The sequence below is a fragment of the Tamandua tetradactyla genome, chromosome 16, assembly GCF_023851605.1.
Source record: "Tamandua tetradactyla isolate mTamTet1 chromosome 16, mTamTet1.pri, whole genome shotgun sequence".
NCBI lineage: Eukaryota > Metazoa > Chordata > Mammalia > Pilosa > Myrmecophagidae > Tamandua > Tamandua tetradactyla.
Genome location: NC_135342.1, coordinates 28,918,422 through 28,935,059, shown reverse-complemented (window position 1 = coordinate 28,935,059; position 16,638 = coordinate 28,918,422). Strand labels below are relative to the sequence as shown.

Here is a 16,638-nt window from a genome sequence, read left to right as displayed (position 1 = left end):
TAGGACAGATGAATAAGAGTAAAAATGCTTCTGAAGATAAATAAACCATCTTAGTATCTTGATTGATATGTGGGATAAAGAAAGCAATCATAGTTCTTCATAGGAGGGAATGAAGAGCAGTTGTAGAGACACCAATATGTATAAATGGAGGTGCAATTAGAGAACAATTGCTTACAAAACACCCACCTTTTATATATATGTATTTGTACGTATGTGTATATATCTCTATATATGTGTGTATCTCACTAGAGTATAAATAAATATGTAATCACTTTTAGTATAGTGTATGGATGAGGAGGTAGGGAGATATATATTCTATAACTTTTACATTATTCTTATGACATAATGATTTTGATAATCAGTTGTGTTCTCTGGTAACTTATCTTTATCTTTGAAATATTTACCATTATTCTTATTTTGTATCCTTTCATCTAATTATTTACTTTCTTAATAATTATCAACTTTTGTGTCCTTGGGGCTTGTTATTTGGTTGTGCTTGAAATAATGATTGCATTTGTCCCTACAGAGTTTAAGGAATAAGAAAATAAATGACATAACAGGAGAGAAAATTAGTAAATACGCAGTTGAGAAAAGGGACATGAGGACAAGGAACTCTAGATATTGGAATAGTGACATAGATTTTAGAATAGCTAGCTATTGGAACACAGAAGTAATTATGTTCAATTATTGCATCCTTTTCTGAGCATAGTAACTTTCAGTTGTGAACAGTGAAAAGAAGCTGGCCATACATAAAACCCATTTGTGAGAGATGAATCATCCTGTGCTTAGCTGTAAAACATGAGAAATGTGGCTTGATCTGGATGGTGGAAAAGATTAGGAGAAAGAGGACTAATTCAAGTGAGGTCTTATAAACAACATCTTGTTATCCACATTAAACTGTTTGGATGTTGTTATAGGAGAAGAGAAACCATCAAAAAATTGTTGGTATGGATTATCAAATTTTGATCTGAATTAGCAATATCTCTATAAGATATTGATGACTAGCCAGTTTCTACACCTATAGATATTGATTCATTTTGTCTGGATAGGCTTCTGAATACAGTACTTATAAGAGAAGCTCATCCGGTGATGATTAATACCTAAAGTTCAGATTCACTGACTTACTCTGTTTCCCTTATCACAAATCTCAAAAATCTTATATATGCTATTATTATTCTCTGAGCTCCCCTTGCCTTCCAATTTCATAACAGTATTTTAGTCATTCACTTATATTGTGAATTATTTTCAGTTTGTCTCCTCTGCTTTTTAAACCTATGTTTGTGACATATGAAGAAAATTTGTTTTCTTCTTTTTTTCAGATGTGGAGTCTAAATATGAAACAGAGAATTTATCTGTAGGAAAGAACATTATTGAAAACATTGGTTCTCAGTGGGAGGTAATGGAAAATAATAAATCCCTTGGCTTTGAAAGCTCTATTTTCAGAAATGACTGGCAAAGTAAAAGCAGGAATGAACTACAAGGGCCTGAAGTGGGATACTACAGTCAAATGAAAATCATTTCTGAAAAAGAACCCATTTATAAGAATCAAAAATCTTTTCCATTACATCAGAGTATTCATCATAGTGAAAAAGCTTATGAATATAAGGAATATGGGAAGGTCTTTAATTATGATGAATACAAGAGCATACATACTGGTGAGAAGACATATGAATGTAATAAATATTGGGAAACCTTTGGTGTGGATGGCCCACATACCCTACAACTGAAAATTCACAGAGCTGTGAAACCTTGTAAGTGTATGCAATGTGGGAAAACATTTAATTTTTATAAAGACCTTAGTGTACATGAAAAAATTCATCCTGATGAGAAGTGCTATAAATGTAAGGAATATGCAAGAACCTTCAGAGCAGTTGGAAAAATTACTCCACTTCAGATAATCCATGCTGGTGAGAAATCCTATGAATGCACGTTCTGTGGCAAATTCTTTAGAATACATGCACAACTTACTCGACATCAGAAAATTCATACTGATGAGAAACCTTACAAATGTATGGAATGTGGCAAGGAATTTAGATTTCATTCACAGCTTACTGAACATCAGAGAATTCATACTGGTGAGAAACCTTACAAATGTATGGAATGTGAAAAGGTGTTTAGAATTAGTTCACAACTTATTGAACATCAGAGAATTCATACTGGTGAGAAACCCTATGCATGTAAGGAATGTGGGAAGGCTTTTGGAGTCTGTAGAGAACTTGCTCGACATCAGAGAATACATACTGGTAAGAAACCTTATGATTGCAAGGCATGTGGGAAAGTCTTTAGAAATAGTTCATCTCTGACTAGACATCAGAGAATTCATACCGGTGAGAAACCCTATAAATGTAAGGAATGTGGGAAAGCTTTTGGAGTAGGTAGTGAACTTACCAGACATCTGAGAATTCACAGTGGTCAAAAACCCTATGAATGTAAGGAGTGTGGGAAGTTCTTTAGGCTTACTTCAGCCCTTATTCAACATCAGAGAATTCATAGTGGTGAGAAACCCTATGAATGTAAAGCATGTGGAAAGGCCTTTAGACATAGTTCAGCTCTTACTGAACATCAGAGAATTCATACTGGAGAGAAACCTTATGAATGTAAGGCATGTGGAAAGGCCTTTAGACATAGTTCATCCTTCACCAAACATCAGAGACTTCATACAAGTGACAAGGCCTATGAGTGTAAAGAATGCAGGAAGGCCTTTAATGTGGGTAGGCAGCTTATTTGACACCAGAAAATTCATATTGGTGAGAAACTATTATAGTGAAAGTGTATAAAGGTATTTTGTTTCTGACTGAAAAAAAAAAACCTGTGCATTTAACAAAAAATAATCAAGGGAATTTAATCTCTCATTTAAAAAATCTATTTCCAGCCAGGCCACGGTGACTCAGCAGGCAAGAATGCTTGCCTGCCATGCCCGAGGACCCGGGTTCGGTTCCCGGTGTCTGCCCATGTAAAAAAAAAAAAATCTATTTCCAGATATATGGTCACTCTATCATAGGTGATGTCTACTTTATACTTTATTAGATATTGCCAAACAGTTCTTACTCTCCATTGGTGATCCTTATTGGTTTGTTTCTGAAATGTGTAGAATATGGATTACACTAAATAGTAGTGACTTGAATATCTTTTAATATGTTTCTTGTCCAGGAATATTTTGCTTACCATGACTTTGATATTTGTGCTTTTGTCCTTTTATCTATTTGTTGCTCTTGGCTTATTGATTTTTAATATTTTTCATATACATTTTTTGCATTCTAATTCTTTGCTATATATGACATACTTAACTTTTCCCAGAATTAGAACTCCCAATTATATACATTGTGTCTTGAAAGTCTTATGGTCCTGCATAGTGTTTGTGTACATTTTGTTTTACTTTCTTTTGTTTTTATTTTAATGTTTGATGTCTGATATCCTTTCCATTATCATCATATAGTTGACTTCTTTTTGAATTTCTGTTTTCATTTGACACAATATATTCCCCTAAATATCTACCACAACACAATTCCTGTATGGAGCCTTTTGACTTCCAGGTAATTCTAGCAAGATCCAAATTAAGAGAACTTTCAAATATTTAACAAAAATTACAATGCAATCTATCAGTTTCTTAAATTTGTTAAGTAACTTTAAAAGAAGGGAAAAGTTCACATCTATTGCAGTGATTATGAGCTTATCACTAAACTTACATTAAGAGTGTTTACAATTTCAGGCAAAACTTGAAGATATTGGAAATATTGCAGGTTTGGTTACAGATAAATATCTGTAAAAATGTTTTGGTTTCCCAATGCACATAAGAGTTATGTTTACACTATACTGAAGTCTTTTAAGTGGGTAATAGCATTATATCTGTAAAAATAATGTACATACCTTAATTAAAATGTGGCATAGAAAGTGAGTACATGCTGTTGGAAAAATAGACTTGCTTGATTCAGGGTTATCATAAACCTTAAATTTGTAAAAAAAAGAATACGTTGAAGCAAAGCACAATAAAACAAGGTGTTCTTGTATTTTTTTTATTATGGCTTCAGTTGGTTTCTGTCTTCTGCTTAGAATTTTTATTTTAATTTTATTTCAATGTTACCTAACTAGGGTTTGGACAGCTAAACAGTTGGTAGACCTTTGATTTTTGTAATCTCACTTAACTCATAAAAAAAAAAGTAGACAGGAGGAGAGCTAATGTTTTAAATCTTAGTTTTCCACCATCACTTAGGACAATCTATGTGATCATGAGCCACTAATTATTAGATTTTTGTAAGGAATGTATCTATTGTTTAATTGCTTTTACACCACCATCATTCCTTAGATTTTTTTTTCTGTTTCTCCAAAGTTTTATTTTAATTTAAATTACAGGGCCAGCCAGATTTTTTTATAAGAAATTCACTTTTCCTCAGGATAAATGAAAGGCCTTCATGGCATTGTTACAATTGTATACATTGGTATACAATTTAACATTTAAGTATTATGGCATTAAAAGAAAAAAAGTAAACCGATCCTTTGTATTTCATTACCTAATGGGGTGCCAGCAACAATTGCCTCTTTTTTTTAAAGGATGAAAAATCACATCAAATAACTATGTAAAATTAAACCTTTAAAATGAGAAAAGAAACCACTTCCAGTATCATAGTTTTGGTACTATGAATATATTGAAGTGATCATAACCATAACTTCAAATGCAACTTTTCAACTTTGAATATATTCACACTGTTTAAAACTCAAGTCTTAACTATCGTCTCCAGATGCAAATATGATAGTAACAAATCAATGTTTTTGACACACTCACCCTCTCACTGTCTTCCCTATGAAATGCTCTAGCACTACAACGTCATTGCTGAAGTGGAGTTGTTTATTGTTTAAAGGTCTCAGAACTAGCTTGGCAAGGGAATATTTCTTCTACTTGGTCTAATTAATGTTCTCACACAAAATCCAAATTCACAGCACTAGATCACAAGAATTAGAACATTGCATCATGGCCACACCTGCCTTTCTAAACAATCTCTTCTTTTCAATGATATTAAATTGCTTTCTCTACTTTCAATGGGAAAACATGAATTATTTCACACAGATTCTTGTAAAAACAGCCTCAGGAAAACCAGTTACAATGTAGACTGCCATTTTAATTAAATATAACAACATAGATATTCATTTTCTAGAACTATTTTTGTAACTGGTGTTCCTTGAAGGAGTTTGTAAAACCTGCCAAAACATCAATTGGGAGTCTCATTTTGCTGGTGGATAATTAATTTCAATTAGTAAGAGAGGCTGGCAAAGAATAATTTTACAAACTTTTTAATCAGCTACAGTCGTGTTGAATTTGAACTGGCAACTTCTGATTTGTAAGTTGTTAGTCGTGATCTTAGTATCACTAAGATGAAAAGATACCATTCTAATAACTTTACGTAGATATATTCTAGGAGACATTGTTCTGCCATGGTCACAATAACAGATAGTGCAAAATCAGTTACTTTATAAATACTGATAATTTGCAGCATCAAGAACAGAACATTAAAAAAAATTTACTCCAGAGGACATCTGTCACTAGGGACTTTTCTTTTTCTAAGAGAAGCCAAAGTTTTAATTATTCAGATTCACAACTATTATACTGGATTATTTACTCTAAGAAAGAAAAAGTGCTCTACAGGTTTCCCACACATGCAAAGAATGAGCTTTAATTTAGCATAATCTGTATCATTCATAGGTCTGGCAAAGTCATAATTCATTTTAAATGAATAAGGCCAATATACAAGAAAGTGTGGCTGACCAAGTTCCAAGTCTGTATTTCAGCCTATTGCTGACACCCCATTAGGTAACGAAATACAAAGGATCAGTTTACTTTTTTTCTTTTAATGCCATAATACTTAAATGTTAAATCAGTATTTTCATGTGATCTGAAGTATTTCAATTACATATGAGCATTCTTTTTTTTTTGCAAAAACTCAATATTAGGTAATAGTTACATAAATACTAATACAGTAACATTCTTCTGCTGTACAAGTAAATCATTTAAAAGAAATGAGCATTTTAAGAATTATATACAAAAAAAAACCCTGTAAACATTGTTGAAATGTGGTGTCATTGCTGGCTCTCCTGTTTTAAAATACCTTAAAAAAGTAAAATTAACAAATACCCTTCAACATATCCAAGTTTACAAGTCAAGTCTCAAGAAAATCAAATTTCAGAAAATTCTAGAAAGCTGTGAAAAGCATCTATACATTTTCCTTATGGATTTAGGAAGCTTCACACTTTGGGGAAGTTGCTAAATTTCAGTATCGGTTTCTTTGCATGTCATCTTTATCCCCCCAGAAAGCTCACATCTTGGATATAGCCCCCCTTTTGATCTCAAATAAAGCTCTGCTCAATCTTTCTTTAATGAAGGCATACAATCTTATGTGAGAATAACTGGTCTGCACAAGTCAGACTGCACTCAGATCTTTAGCAAAGATAATGCAAATAGCTAGGTTTAATCTGATATCCAGGCCCTCTTCCCTGAACCACACTAACATCTATACATTTGCCTCATGAACTTAGCCGTGTTCAGAACTCCTATAGCAAATGGAGTCTTTGAATTCTGAAATGACACAAAGATCAATGAAAAATCCATGTGCTCTCCAGTGTGCAAGAAAGCAGCAACTACATTCTCCAATGTGGACTAAAAAAAGGTAAAATAACCCATTCACTCAACAGCAGATTAGCAGTAATGTACCTCATGAATCAATAGGAGTGTCTGATGCTGAATAACTAACAGCTGAATTTGGATTTATTATTTTAGAAGTTTATTGGAAATTAGGCTTCTTGCTGAGCTGATCTCTTCAAATCCCTAACTTGTTTAACTAAGTAGGTCTTCTCATCATTAAATTGTTCATCCTTGGTCCTATCATTCTGAAACTTGCTGAGGAGCTCTATGAAGGTTGGTCTTGTTCTTGAGGAAGATATCTAAGGTTGGCTGTGTCTTGTTAGGATTCGCTACAAACACCTTAAAAACGTGAAAGGCCTCAAACTGGAAGTTAACGGCTTTTGCCGCATAGAATGTTCATCATTAATTTTAGGTTCTCAGATTTACTGATGTATTTTGTCATTGTAAAGTTGTGTCTATCTAATAGTAGTTTACCAAGGAGTTTGAGTGTCTTTCTGTCACATAATTTTCTGAATAAAGTAACTTCTCATATTCACTGAAGAATCTATCATAATGTTATTCCAGAAATTCTGTGGTGAATGCATCTGAAGCTATGTCAAATGTTGACATTTTGATGTATCTGAAGAAATCATAAAACTGTTCTGAACACAAAATGATTTTTGCACGTGGTTCATGTCTGATTATTCCATAATTTAGAGCTATTTCTGGAGATTCACACCCTTTCAATAACATGAACTCAGGCCTAAGCCCAGCTTTTTCCTTAGATTTTAATATTTGAAATTGATGTCTTTCACAGAATTTATGTACTTTTGAAATTTGTGTGATCATTATTAAGCCATTCTCTCATTGAATATACTGACCTATGTTATCTTTTAAGTATTCTTTACTAGTACTTTATTGAAATAAGTATTTTTAAAATATATATAATTGGTAGCTGTTTCATGTCTTTAGCAGTAGAGAAATTACTCAGTCACTACCCTTTCCTTTAAGATATTTATCTATTTCATGTTATTGAAGCAGGTGAACACATTATTTACTAAGATATTATGTGACCACCACTACTGATTTACTCCTGAATTCCTCTCTACCTGTTTATTCTGAATGACATCCATCAGTGATTATTAACTTTCCTCTCTTAATGAAATATACCATAACTACTTGTCCTATACTTCCCTGTTTCTTTTTCTTTACAGTTGAAGCAAATTAAGGCAATGAGCTATATAAACCTTATATGCAGATACAAAATAAATGACAGAAGCAAAATAACCATGTGTCTTAACACTTAATTTTTGAAATCATTAATAAATGAAAATATGTCCTTATTAAGATTTCCCTTCTTACAGCTGCGTTTTGGTCATATTACATTAACATTTATCCATTGAGCTGTGTTATGAATTCTGGCATTTCACGCACACCACTACTCCAATAAACTGTAATTGTTAGTTTATTCTTGTTTTATATTACTTATGCATGGTGCTCAGATTGGTAAAACTTCACCATTACTTTCCATTTCCATCTATCTCCTTGTCCTTTCCACACTTTTCATGGCCTACTGGGAAGTTTTGTTTATTATGCCCCAAGCCTATCCTGTTTTATTGCTGCCCTGAACCATGGAATTTCCTACTCTTAGTGAAGAAATCATGGTTCCATTTAATGGTGAAAAGCATTAAAGACAAACATATAAATGATGTCAAGAAAACTAGATATCCACAAATGAAAGAATGAAGTTAGACCCCTACCTAACACTATAAACAAAGATCAGCTCAAAGTGGGTCAAGGACCTATTTATAAAAACTGAAACAGAGCCACTGCCATGAAATTGACCAACAGCATGCTGCAGAGCTTCTGCTCACCAAGGTGTTCTGCGTGAACTCAGACAAGATTACTTTGACTTCAGCTCCAATGGCAAGGCAGTTATTTTGAACAGATCATCTCGAGCAGTGACATTGTATTTTATGACTACCAGGAAGGCAAACCAAAAACAACCCTGTGCTGTAAGAAATATTGTACGGATCTTATCCGATACACACATGCAGCAAACAGTGGTTTAAAATGCTAGCAAAATAGATGGTACTATTCATTAACTGTCTGTGCATGACAGCAAATATATTTGTTTCATGATATATTGTTCCATGTTACATGTTCCAGATACTTTCCTAGACATAGCAAAAGGGTAGTAGTCTTGTCCATGTCACTTGTGGATGACATGCTCATTTCTGGGTCTCTTTATAAGGCCATTCAACTCTGAAATCTCTGGTCTCCTAATTGCAAGGACCTCATTCATCTTAAAAGGCAAGTCAGTTTGTTCTTTTGATCCAGACAGGTTAGCTTTTGCTACAGGTGCCAATTCTGAAATGACCAAGCTTTATGACCTTTGTTCTTTTGATAAGAGGCCATTTGCAACTTTTCAGATGAAGTATGATTGGACTTGTGAGTAGACAGACTGAAGTTCAGCAATGTTGGCAAGCTCATCCTCATCTCCACCAACAGCAGTTTCATCCGTCTTATTGATGCATTCAATGGAGTTGTGATGCATACATTTGGAAGTTATGCCATCAGCAAAGCTGTCACACTAGAGGCCTCATTTTCTTCAGACTACAGTTTATCATGATTGGTCTAACACATGTCAAGATCCACATCTGGAATGAAGAGAGTGATGTAAAAGTAGCAGTGCTGGATGACAAACACAGGCTCCATCACCTGTTTGAAGTTCAACCCCAAGTTCATGACCAACAGTGCATACTCCAACAGCCTTCTGGCTGCCTGTTCTAGTTTGCTAGCTGCCAGAATGCAACACAACAGAGACGGATTGGCTTTTAATAAAAGGGGATCTATTTCATTAGTTCTTCAGAGGAAAGGCAGCTAACTTTCAACTGAGGTTCTTGCTTACATGGGAAGGCACAGGGTGATCTCTGCTGGCCTTCTCTCCAGGCCTCTGGGTTCCAACAACTTTCCCCAGGGTGATTCCTTTCTGCATCTCCAAAGGCCTGGGCTGAGCTGCTCTGGCTGTGCTACATTGAACTCTCTCATTTAAGTACCAGTCAATTAAATCAAACATCATTCATTGCACCAGGCATTCCTCCTAGCCAACTGCAGATGTCATCAGCAACAGATGAGAGTTCACAAGCCATTGGTTCACATCCATAGCAATAGAATTAGGCACATTCATGTGGCCAAGCTGACAACTGAATCTAACTACCACACTGCCCATCATTGATAATTGATGTGCTGCTCAGCTGTATCTGTACACTGAGGGCAGCTAGTGGACAAAGTCAAGGGCCTGAGATAAAAGGATTGTATCATTTGAACTAGAGAGCATTCTTTCACATGGCCTTCCCAAGGATATTGTGTACATCTGCTCAAAAGAAAGCAAAATCCTTTGCCATGCTTCTTCAAAAGGACACTTGGTTTGGCAGACTCAATTAGGACTCAGATTTTCTATTATTACTGCAGTGGGCTTCTCCAGAAGATCAGGCTCATGATTAGAGCATAATGCCTTCGATTCTGAGTATATATGCTGCTGAGGAGCCAAGAAGTTAATTCACTGCATGTCTTGTACTGGGTCTCATTGTGTCACTGTGGCATTCCACAACCATCATGTTTCTTTGATGGCAAACATTTACAGAAATAAGTTCATATATCCTGGAATCAGAGAAAGTAACAGATACAGGAGGACCTTTGCTTGCAAGGAAGTCATGCAGTTAATAATGGGGCATGGGGGTAGGGGTCAGGGACCTGATTATGCCTCCTGACCCTGAGAATTGGGTGGAAAAGGCCCACGAGCTGGAAGGGAATAGCAGGTGAGTTACCAGGGCTGGGAGATTAAGAAGCAGCTTAGTGCAGTCCCCTGTCATCAAGACAAACCCATGGTTCTCCTGTCTGCCTTTTGAACTTGGTTGAGTACAAAAGTGAAGTGGGAGCCTATTTTTGTACATTAGAGATATCATGCTTTCCAATGGGCCAGTATTGTGCAGTGAATCTGACTTGTTTACACATATGCCTTCCCTGCCCACCACAAACTGTGTACTTAGCCTCCAGATATTACCTTTTACTCCAGTTCCCCAACCAAGAGCTAGATATAGGCCTGTGTTGTGTTATATCTTATATTTACCCTTTTTAAATGACATTTGATTTTTGTTTGTATTTTAGCACAGTGTATGCACCTCCATTTAAATATCTATGTGTATATATACATAATGTAACTATATAAGTTTAACATCCTTAAACTATATATAATGATAAAAATAGTGATATATGTATATAGTTTAAGGATGTTATGAAATCTGGTTTCCTTGTAATCATCAAAAGTTACTCAGAGTTCAGCCAAATGAATCCTGAGGCCCAGGAGAAAGACTGCATCCTTACTAATAATGTTAGTGGATCTTACCCATTACCTGTTACCCTTCAGGAGACTGAATGAAGCAAAGCTTTAAGGGTTTGCTGTTTCCCACTGTCTTGGGATAACTACCTTGTGTTTCTGAAGCTTTATTTGTAGGCTTCCTCTGCAGTATAAATCACTCTTTTCCCTGGTGATGCTTGTATGTGTGTGAAAGTCATTCTTGCATACCTTTTGTGCCTAGCTTGTGGCATCTGAGGACAGGATACTGGAACCCGAGCGTTTTCAGTCTGTCTGAGACCTCTACCAATTACAGGTCATCCTTTTGTGTTATTCATCTCCTTGCTTCTTTTCCTTGCCTTCTTTTGGGAGGGAGAGGCTCTAGCAAGCCCTGGGTTGAGATGAGCCAATGCTGGTTCATGACCTTTTCTTCCCCTGCTTTGGCCTCCTTAGAGCAAGATGAGTAGTGTTATTTCATTCAGTTCCCAAATAAACATTTAATCAGGCAGCACACATACTTTCCGCAGATCTCAAAGCTGATGCTCAATGAGGTTATGACTTATTCAAGAGTACATAGCTCCTTGGGGGATAAAGCAAGGCATTAATGCTTCTGTTCAGCTGCAGGAATAGACTGAATCACTAGCAATTTTGATTTGTCCCTCAAACTAAAAGGGCAAAGGGTGTATGACTTACCTAAACATAGATGGAGCCTGCAGCTGCCAAGATGCCGGCCATCCAATGTGCTGCTACTCTGCCTTCCAGGAGCAGGAGGTCTTATGGAAGTCAAATGATCAGAGCTGTTACTGCCCACCCCTGGCCTCTAAGAGGTGATTGAAAATCCAGGGGAGTGAGGTAGGATAGAAAAAGGTATCTGGGTTATGGTCACTACTCCTTTACCTGGTTGTGACTGGGTTAAAAGTTTCACTGCTGGCACCCCAGGATGAAGTGAATAATGACCTAACTACTAGCTCCAGCTGCAAAGGTTGCAAGCTAGTTTCCTATCAAGTAGAAAGAAAGAGCTCTTTGAAACAATGTGATAAGCACACCAACCACTGAGTTAAAAGAGGAGTATAAGTTAGAATGTGGGGAGCACTATCCTCAAAACAGCACTCTTGGCTTTAAGACCATTCTCCAATTAGATCGTTTTTCAAAAAAGAAGGGAAATGGTGTGAAATCCCAGGCTAGCTTTTTATTGTCAAGACCCTAAGGAAAGTTGTAAGGTTTACCATCTGAAAGGACAAATTGTGTTAAAAGCCTACTTCCTAGGCCATTCAGACCCAGACATAATGAGGAAGTAACAAAAGATGACCTAAGGGCCCTAAATGCCTATGAGTGACCTTATGAGTACTGCCTTTTCTGTCTTTAATAACCGGGACTAGACTGTGGACATGGAGAGACCAGAATAAGACAAGGCTCATAGCTGTAGCTGTAAATGATAAACAGTCAGCTCAGGGCTACCCTGGGCAGAAGCTTCCTGGAATCTGCCATTGGTGTAGAGAGTTAAGGCACTGGAGGTAAGAATGCCTCAAGGATGGAAGTAGCCCCAGGGATGAGAGAGAGCCTCCAGGGCCCTGCCCTAAATGTGGGAAAGCTGGACACTGGACCCAGGAGTACATCAAAACACCAAGGGGGGATCAAGTTTTCCCTGTGAGCCCTAGTGGTCTCCCCAGATTGGGACTAAAGGGGACCCAGATCGATGGCTCCCTAGACCTTGCCAAGGAACACTGATCTCAATGGGCCCTAGATGACACTTCAAGTGGTGGGTAAGACTGTTATTTTTTTAAAAAAAAATTTTATTGATAAATCTTATGTATTCACATACCATGTAATCATCCATAATATACAATCATATTTTATCACAATATCATCATATAGCTGTGCATTTATCATCACACTCAATTTTTTTTCTTTTTTGTGAAAAATGACATATACACAAAAAAAGCAATCAATTTCAAAGCACATCACAAGAATTAATTGTAGAAGAGATTTCAGAGTTTGGCATGAGTTACAATTCCACAATTTTAGGGTTTTACTTCTAGCTGCTCTTAGATGCTGGAATTAAAAGAAATATCAAGTTAATGATTCAGCAATCATACTCATTTGTTAACCCCTACCTTCTCTATACAACTCCACCATCTTCTTTGCTCTTTCTCCCACTCTTTAGGGGTATTTTCTAACTTTCCTTGTTGGAAGGGCATATAAGAAAAACCCATAGCCAGCATCATACTCAATGGAGAGAGACAGAAAGCTTTCCCCTTAAGATCAGGAACAAACAATCATGTCCTCTTCACCAGTATTATTCAACATTGTACTAGAAGTTCTAGCTAGAACAATCAGGCAGGAAAAAGAAAGAAATGGCATCCAGGTTGGAAAGGAAGAAGTAAAACTTCCATTATTTGCAGATGACTAGAAAAATCCTAAGAAGTCTACAACAATGTTAGTTGAGCAAATTCAGCAAGGTAATGGGATAGAAAATTAATATGCAAAACTCAGTAATGTTTCCATACACAAGCAATGACCTAACTGAGGAGTCAATGAAGGGAAAAAATCCATTTGAAATAGCAACTATGGGGTGCAAGTGTAGTTCAGTGGTAGAATTCTCACCTGCTATGCAGGAGACCTGGGGTTCGTTCCTAGTCCATGTCCTTCCCCAAAAAAACAAACAAGCAAAACAAACAAAACACAAATAGAACAAACAAAAAATTCAACAAATGGTGCTGCAATAATGGGATACTCAGGTTGAAAAATAATGAAAGTGGCCCCATGTGCCAGTTTGAATCTATGGTGGACCCCAGAAAAGCCACATGCTTTAATCCTCATTCAATATTGCTGGCTGGGAGCTTTTTTATTCTTCCCATGGAGATGTGACCCATTCAGTTGTGGGTGGTGACTTTTAATTAGATGGCTTCCTTGGTGTTGTGTCTCCACCCATTCAAGGTGAGGTTGCTTACTTGAGCCCTTTAAGAAGAAACTATTTTGGAAAAAGCATCAGATCCACGAGAACCACAAGAGCCCATGTAGCCAGAGATGTTTAGAGATGAAGAAGGAAAATGTTGAATTTTGCCGAATGCTTTTTCAGCAGCAATCAAAGTATTCATGTGATTTTTCCCTTTCGATTTGTTAATGTGCTGCCTTACATTAATTGATTTTCTTGTGTTGCACCATCCTTGCATTCCTGGTATAAACCCCACTTGGTCATGGTGAATAATTCTTTCTCATTCTTTTGTGGTTATTGATTTCCAGCTTCATTCCATTGTAATCAGAGGAAGCGCTTTGAATAATTTCAATGTTTTTAAATTTACAGACCTGTTTTGTGCCACAATATGATCTAACCTGAATAATATACCATGAGAACTAGAGAAGAATGTGTCTTTTGGATGTGATGACCTATATATGTCTCTTAGGTATAATTGGTTTATCAAATTGTTTATCTCTATTTCCTTGTTGAACCTCTGTCTAGTTGTTCTATCTATAAAATCTTCTTAAAGATAGCAAACATAGTATATAACTTTTAAATTGAAAAACTGAACAAATGAAAGAAGTAGTGTTACAAAACTATATGTTAAATATGTTCACTGCCTCTCCAGGTGGTACTTGAGCCATATGCTCACTGCTTTTCAAGGTGGTACTTATGTGATGACTGGCACTACTTGTTGCTCATATGTACCTGATGAACATACAAATGTTACCAATGCCTTAGCACACTTACAAAATTCTATAAACCATTTCCAAATGCTATGGTTCATATACACCTTTTCTTCTGGGCTCACTCATTTGGGTTGAATTTATATTCTTCTTATTGGCACACTGGCAGTATTATTTGTCTATCTTGCTGTTTATATATATCTTGTTTTGTTTGTATATTTGTCTATCTTTCTGCTGTAACTGTGCCTCATTTCTCAACATCACAGGCTGTAAACCTTTACCCTCCTGTTCCCATACTCAAGGACTTATGCTGAAGAAGTGGTGGAAAGATTTTAAGAGTTGTGGTGTGGGGTGAATTGTAACATAGTCATGTTTTTGCATTAGGTGACAACATGTCTCCACCCATTTGGGTGGGTCTTGATTGGTTTACTGGAATCCTACAAAAGAGGAAACATTTTGGAGAATGAGGAGATTCTGAGAGAGCAGAGCAGAATTACATAGCCACAAGAAGCTGAAGTCAACCAGCCAGCGACCTTTGGAGATGAAGAAGGAAAATGCCTCCTGGGGAGCTTCATGAAACCGGAAGCCAGGAGAAGAAGCTAGCAGATGATGCCATGTCTTCCATGTGCCCTTCCAGATGAGAGAGGAACCCTGACTGTGTTTACCATGTGCCTTTCCAGATGAGAGAGAAACTGTGGCTGTGTTTGCCATGTGCCTTCTCACTTGAGAGAGAAACCTTGAACTTCATCGACCTTCTTAAACCAAGGTATCTTTCCCTGGATGCCTCAGATTGGACATTTCTATAGACTTGTTTTAACTGGGACATTTTCTCGGCCTTAGAACTGTAAACTTGCAACTTATTAGATTCCCCTTTTTTTTTTTTTTTTTTTTTTAAAGAGAGAGGGAGGAAGGGAAGGAAAGACAGAGAGAAGGAAGGAAGGATGGAAGGAAGGAAGGAAGAGAAACATCTTTAAACATTTTCTTGTTTTATTATATTTTGTTTGTTTGTTTGTTTGTTTTTTACATGGGCTGGGGCCGGGAATCGAACCGAGGTCCTCCGGCATGGCAGGCAAGCACTCTTGCCCGCTGAGCCACCGCGGCCCGCCTAGATTCCCCTTTTTAAAAGCCACTCCGTTTCTGGTATATTGCATTCTGGCAGCTGGCAAACTAGAACAGGGTCTAACTCGGGGTAATTGAGGCAGGATAGAATACAGCATCTGGGCTATGATCACTAATCCTCTACCTGGTTGTGAAAGGCCTAAAAGTTTCACTGCCAGCACCCCAGGATGAATTGAGACATGACCTCAACACTAGCTCCTGCTGTGAATGTTGCAAACTACTTTCCTATCGGATGGACAGAAAGAACTCTTTGAAACAATGTGATAAGCACATAACCAGAAAGCCACAAGTGCAGGTGATAATCTTCTCTTTTGAAACAGTATGAACACCTGACAATGATGGGGGAATTAAAAAATACATATAAGCACATTAAAGCTCCTATAAAACCAACTGCTCAGCCTGGTGTGTATCTCTTTCTTGAGCACATCCATGCTAATTCCTTTAGTGTGTACTTTAGCATTGATAAACCTTTCTGTTTGCTTTCACTTTATTTCTTATCCTTGAATACTTTCTCACAGCAAAACTCTGAACCTGTAGTGAAGCTCAGCTACTGGTGCCAGCAGAACTCTGGTTACAGTAGGAGGAACTGTTTAGAGAGAATACTTAGAACTGGGTTAACAAGAAAGGCTGCATAATTAGCATCAGCAAGCAGTGCAGCCACTAAGTATCATTTGCCAAGCAGGAACAGGAAAATGTTTTTTATTTGAGATTACCCATATGTCCAAAGTTGGAATGCCATGTTCTTCATACATGCCACTTCATGGCCCCTTTTGGGGGCCTTGAGGCTGCAGATCTGCCTCCTGAGCTGGGAAAGAAATGGAAAAGTTGAAACTGGAAGCAACCAGAGATGTGGTAGGCATGAGGCAGATTTAAAGGGATAAAGAAGGCTATGGGCCAGAGAAACAGA

At 36.9% G+C, this 16,638-nt stretch overlaps 1 protein-coding gene and 2 pseudogenes across 3 annotated transcripts in view; 2 read left to right on the top strand and 1 right to left on the bottom strand.

Annotated features, from left to right (window-relative positions):
• ZNF529 (zinc finger protein 529) overlaps nt 1–8,757 on the top strand; it is a 70,639-nt gene extending 61,882 nt beyond the window's left edge. For all 3 annotated transcript variants that reach the window (XM_077133460.1, XM_077133459.1, XM_077133458.1), the window contains exon 4: nt 1,320–8,757. In XM_077133460.1, coding sequence (XP_076989575.1) covers nt 1,320–2,728 — 1,409 coding nt within the window. In that variant the 3' untranslated portion in view covers nt 2,729–8,757. The remainder of the gene's footprint in view (nt 1–1,319) is intronic.
• Nucleotides 6,781–7,363, bottom strand: LOC143660086 (calcium-binding protein 39 pseudogene; annotated as a pseudogene).
• Nucleotides 8,102–9,411, top strand: LOC143658385 (WD repeat-containing protein 82 pseudogene; annotated as a pseudogene).
• Nucleotides 9,412–16,638: the final 7,227 nt, after the last annotated feature.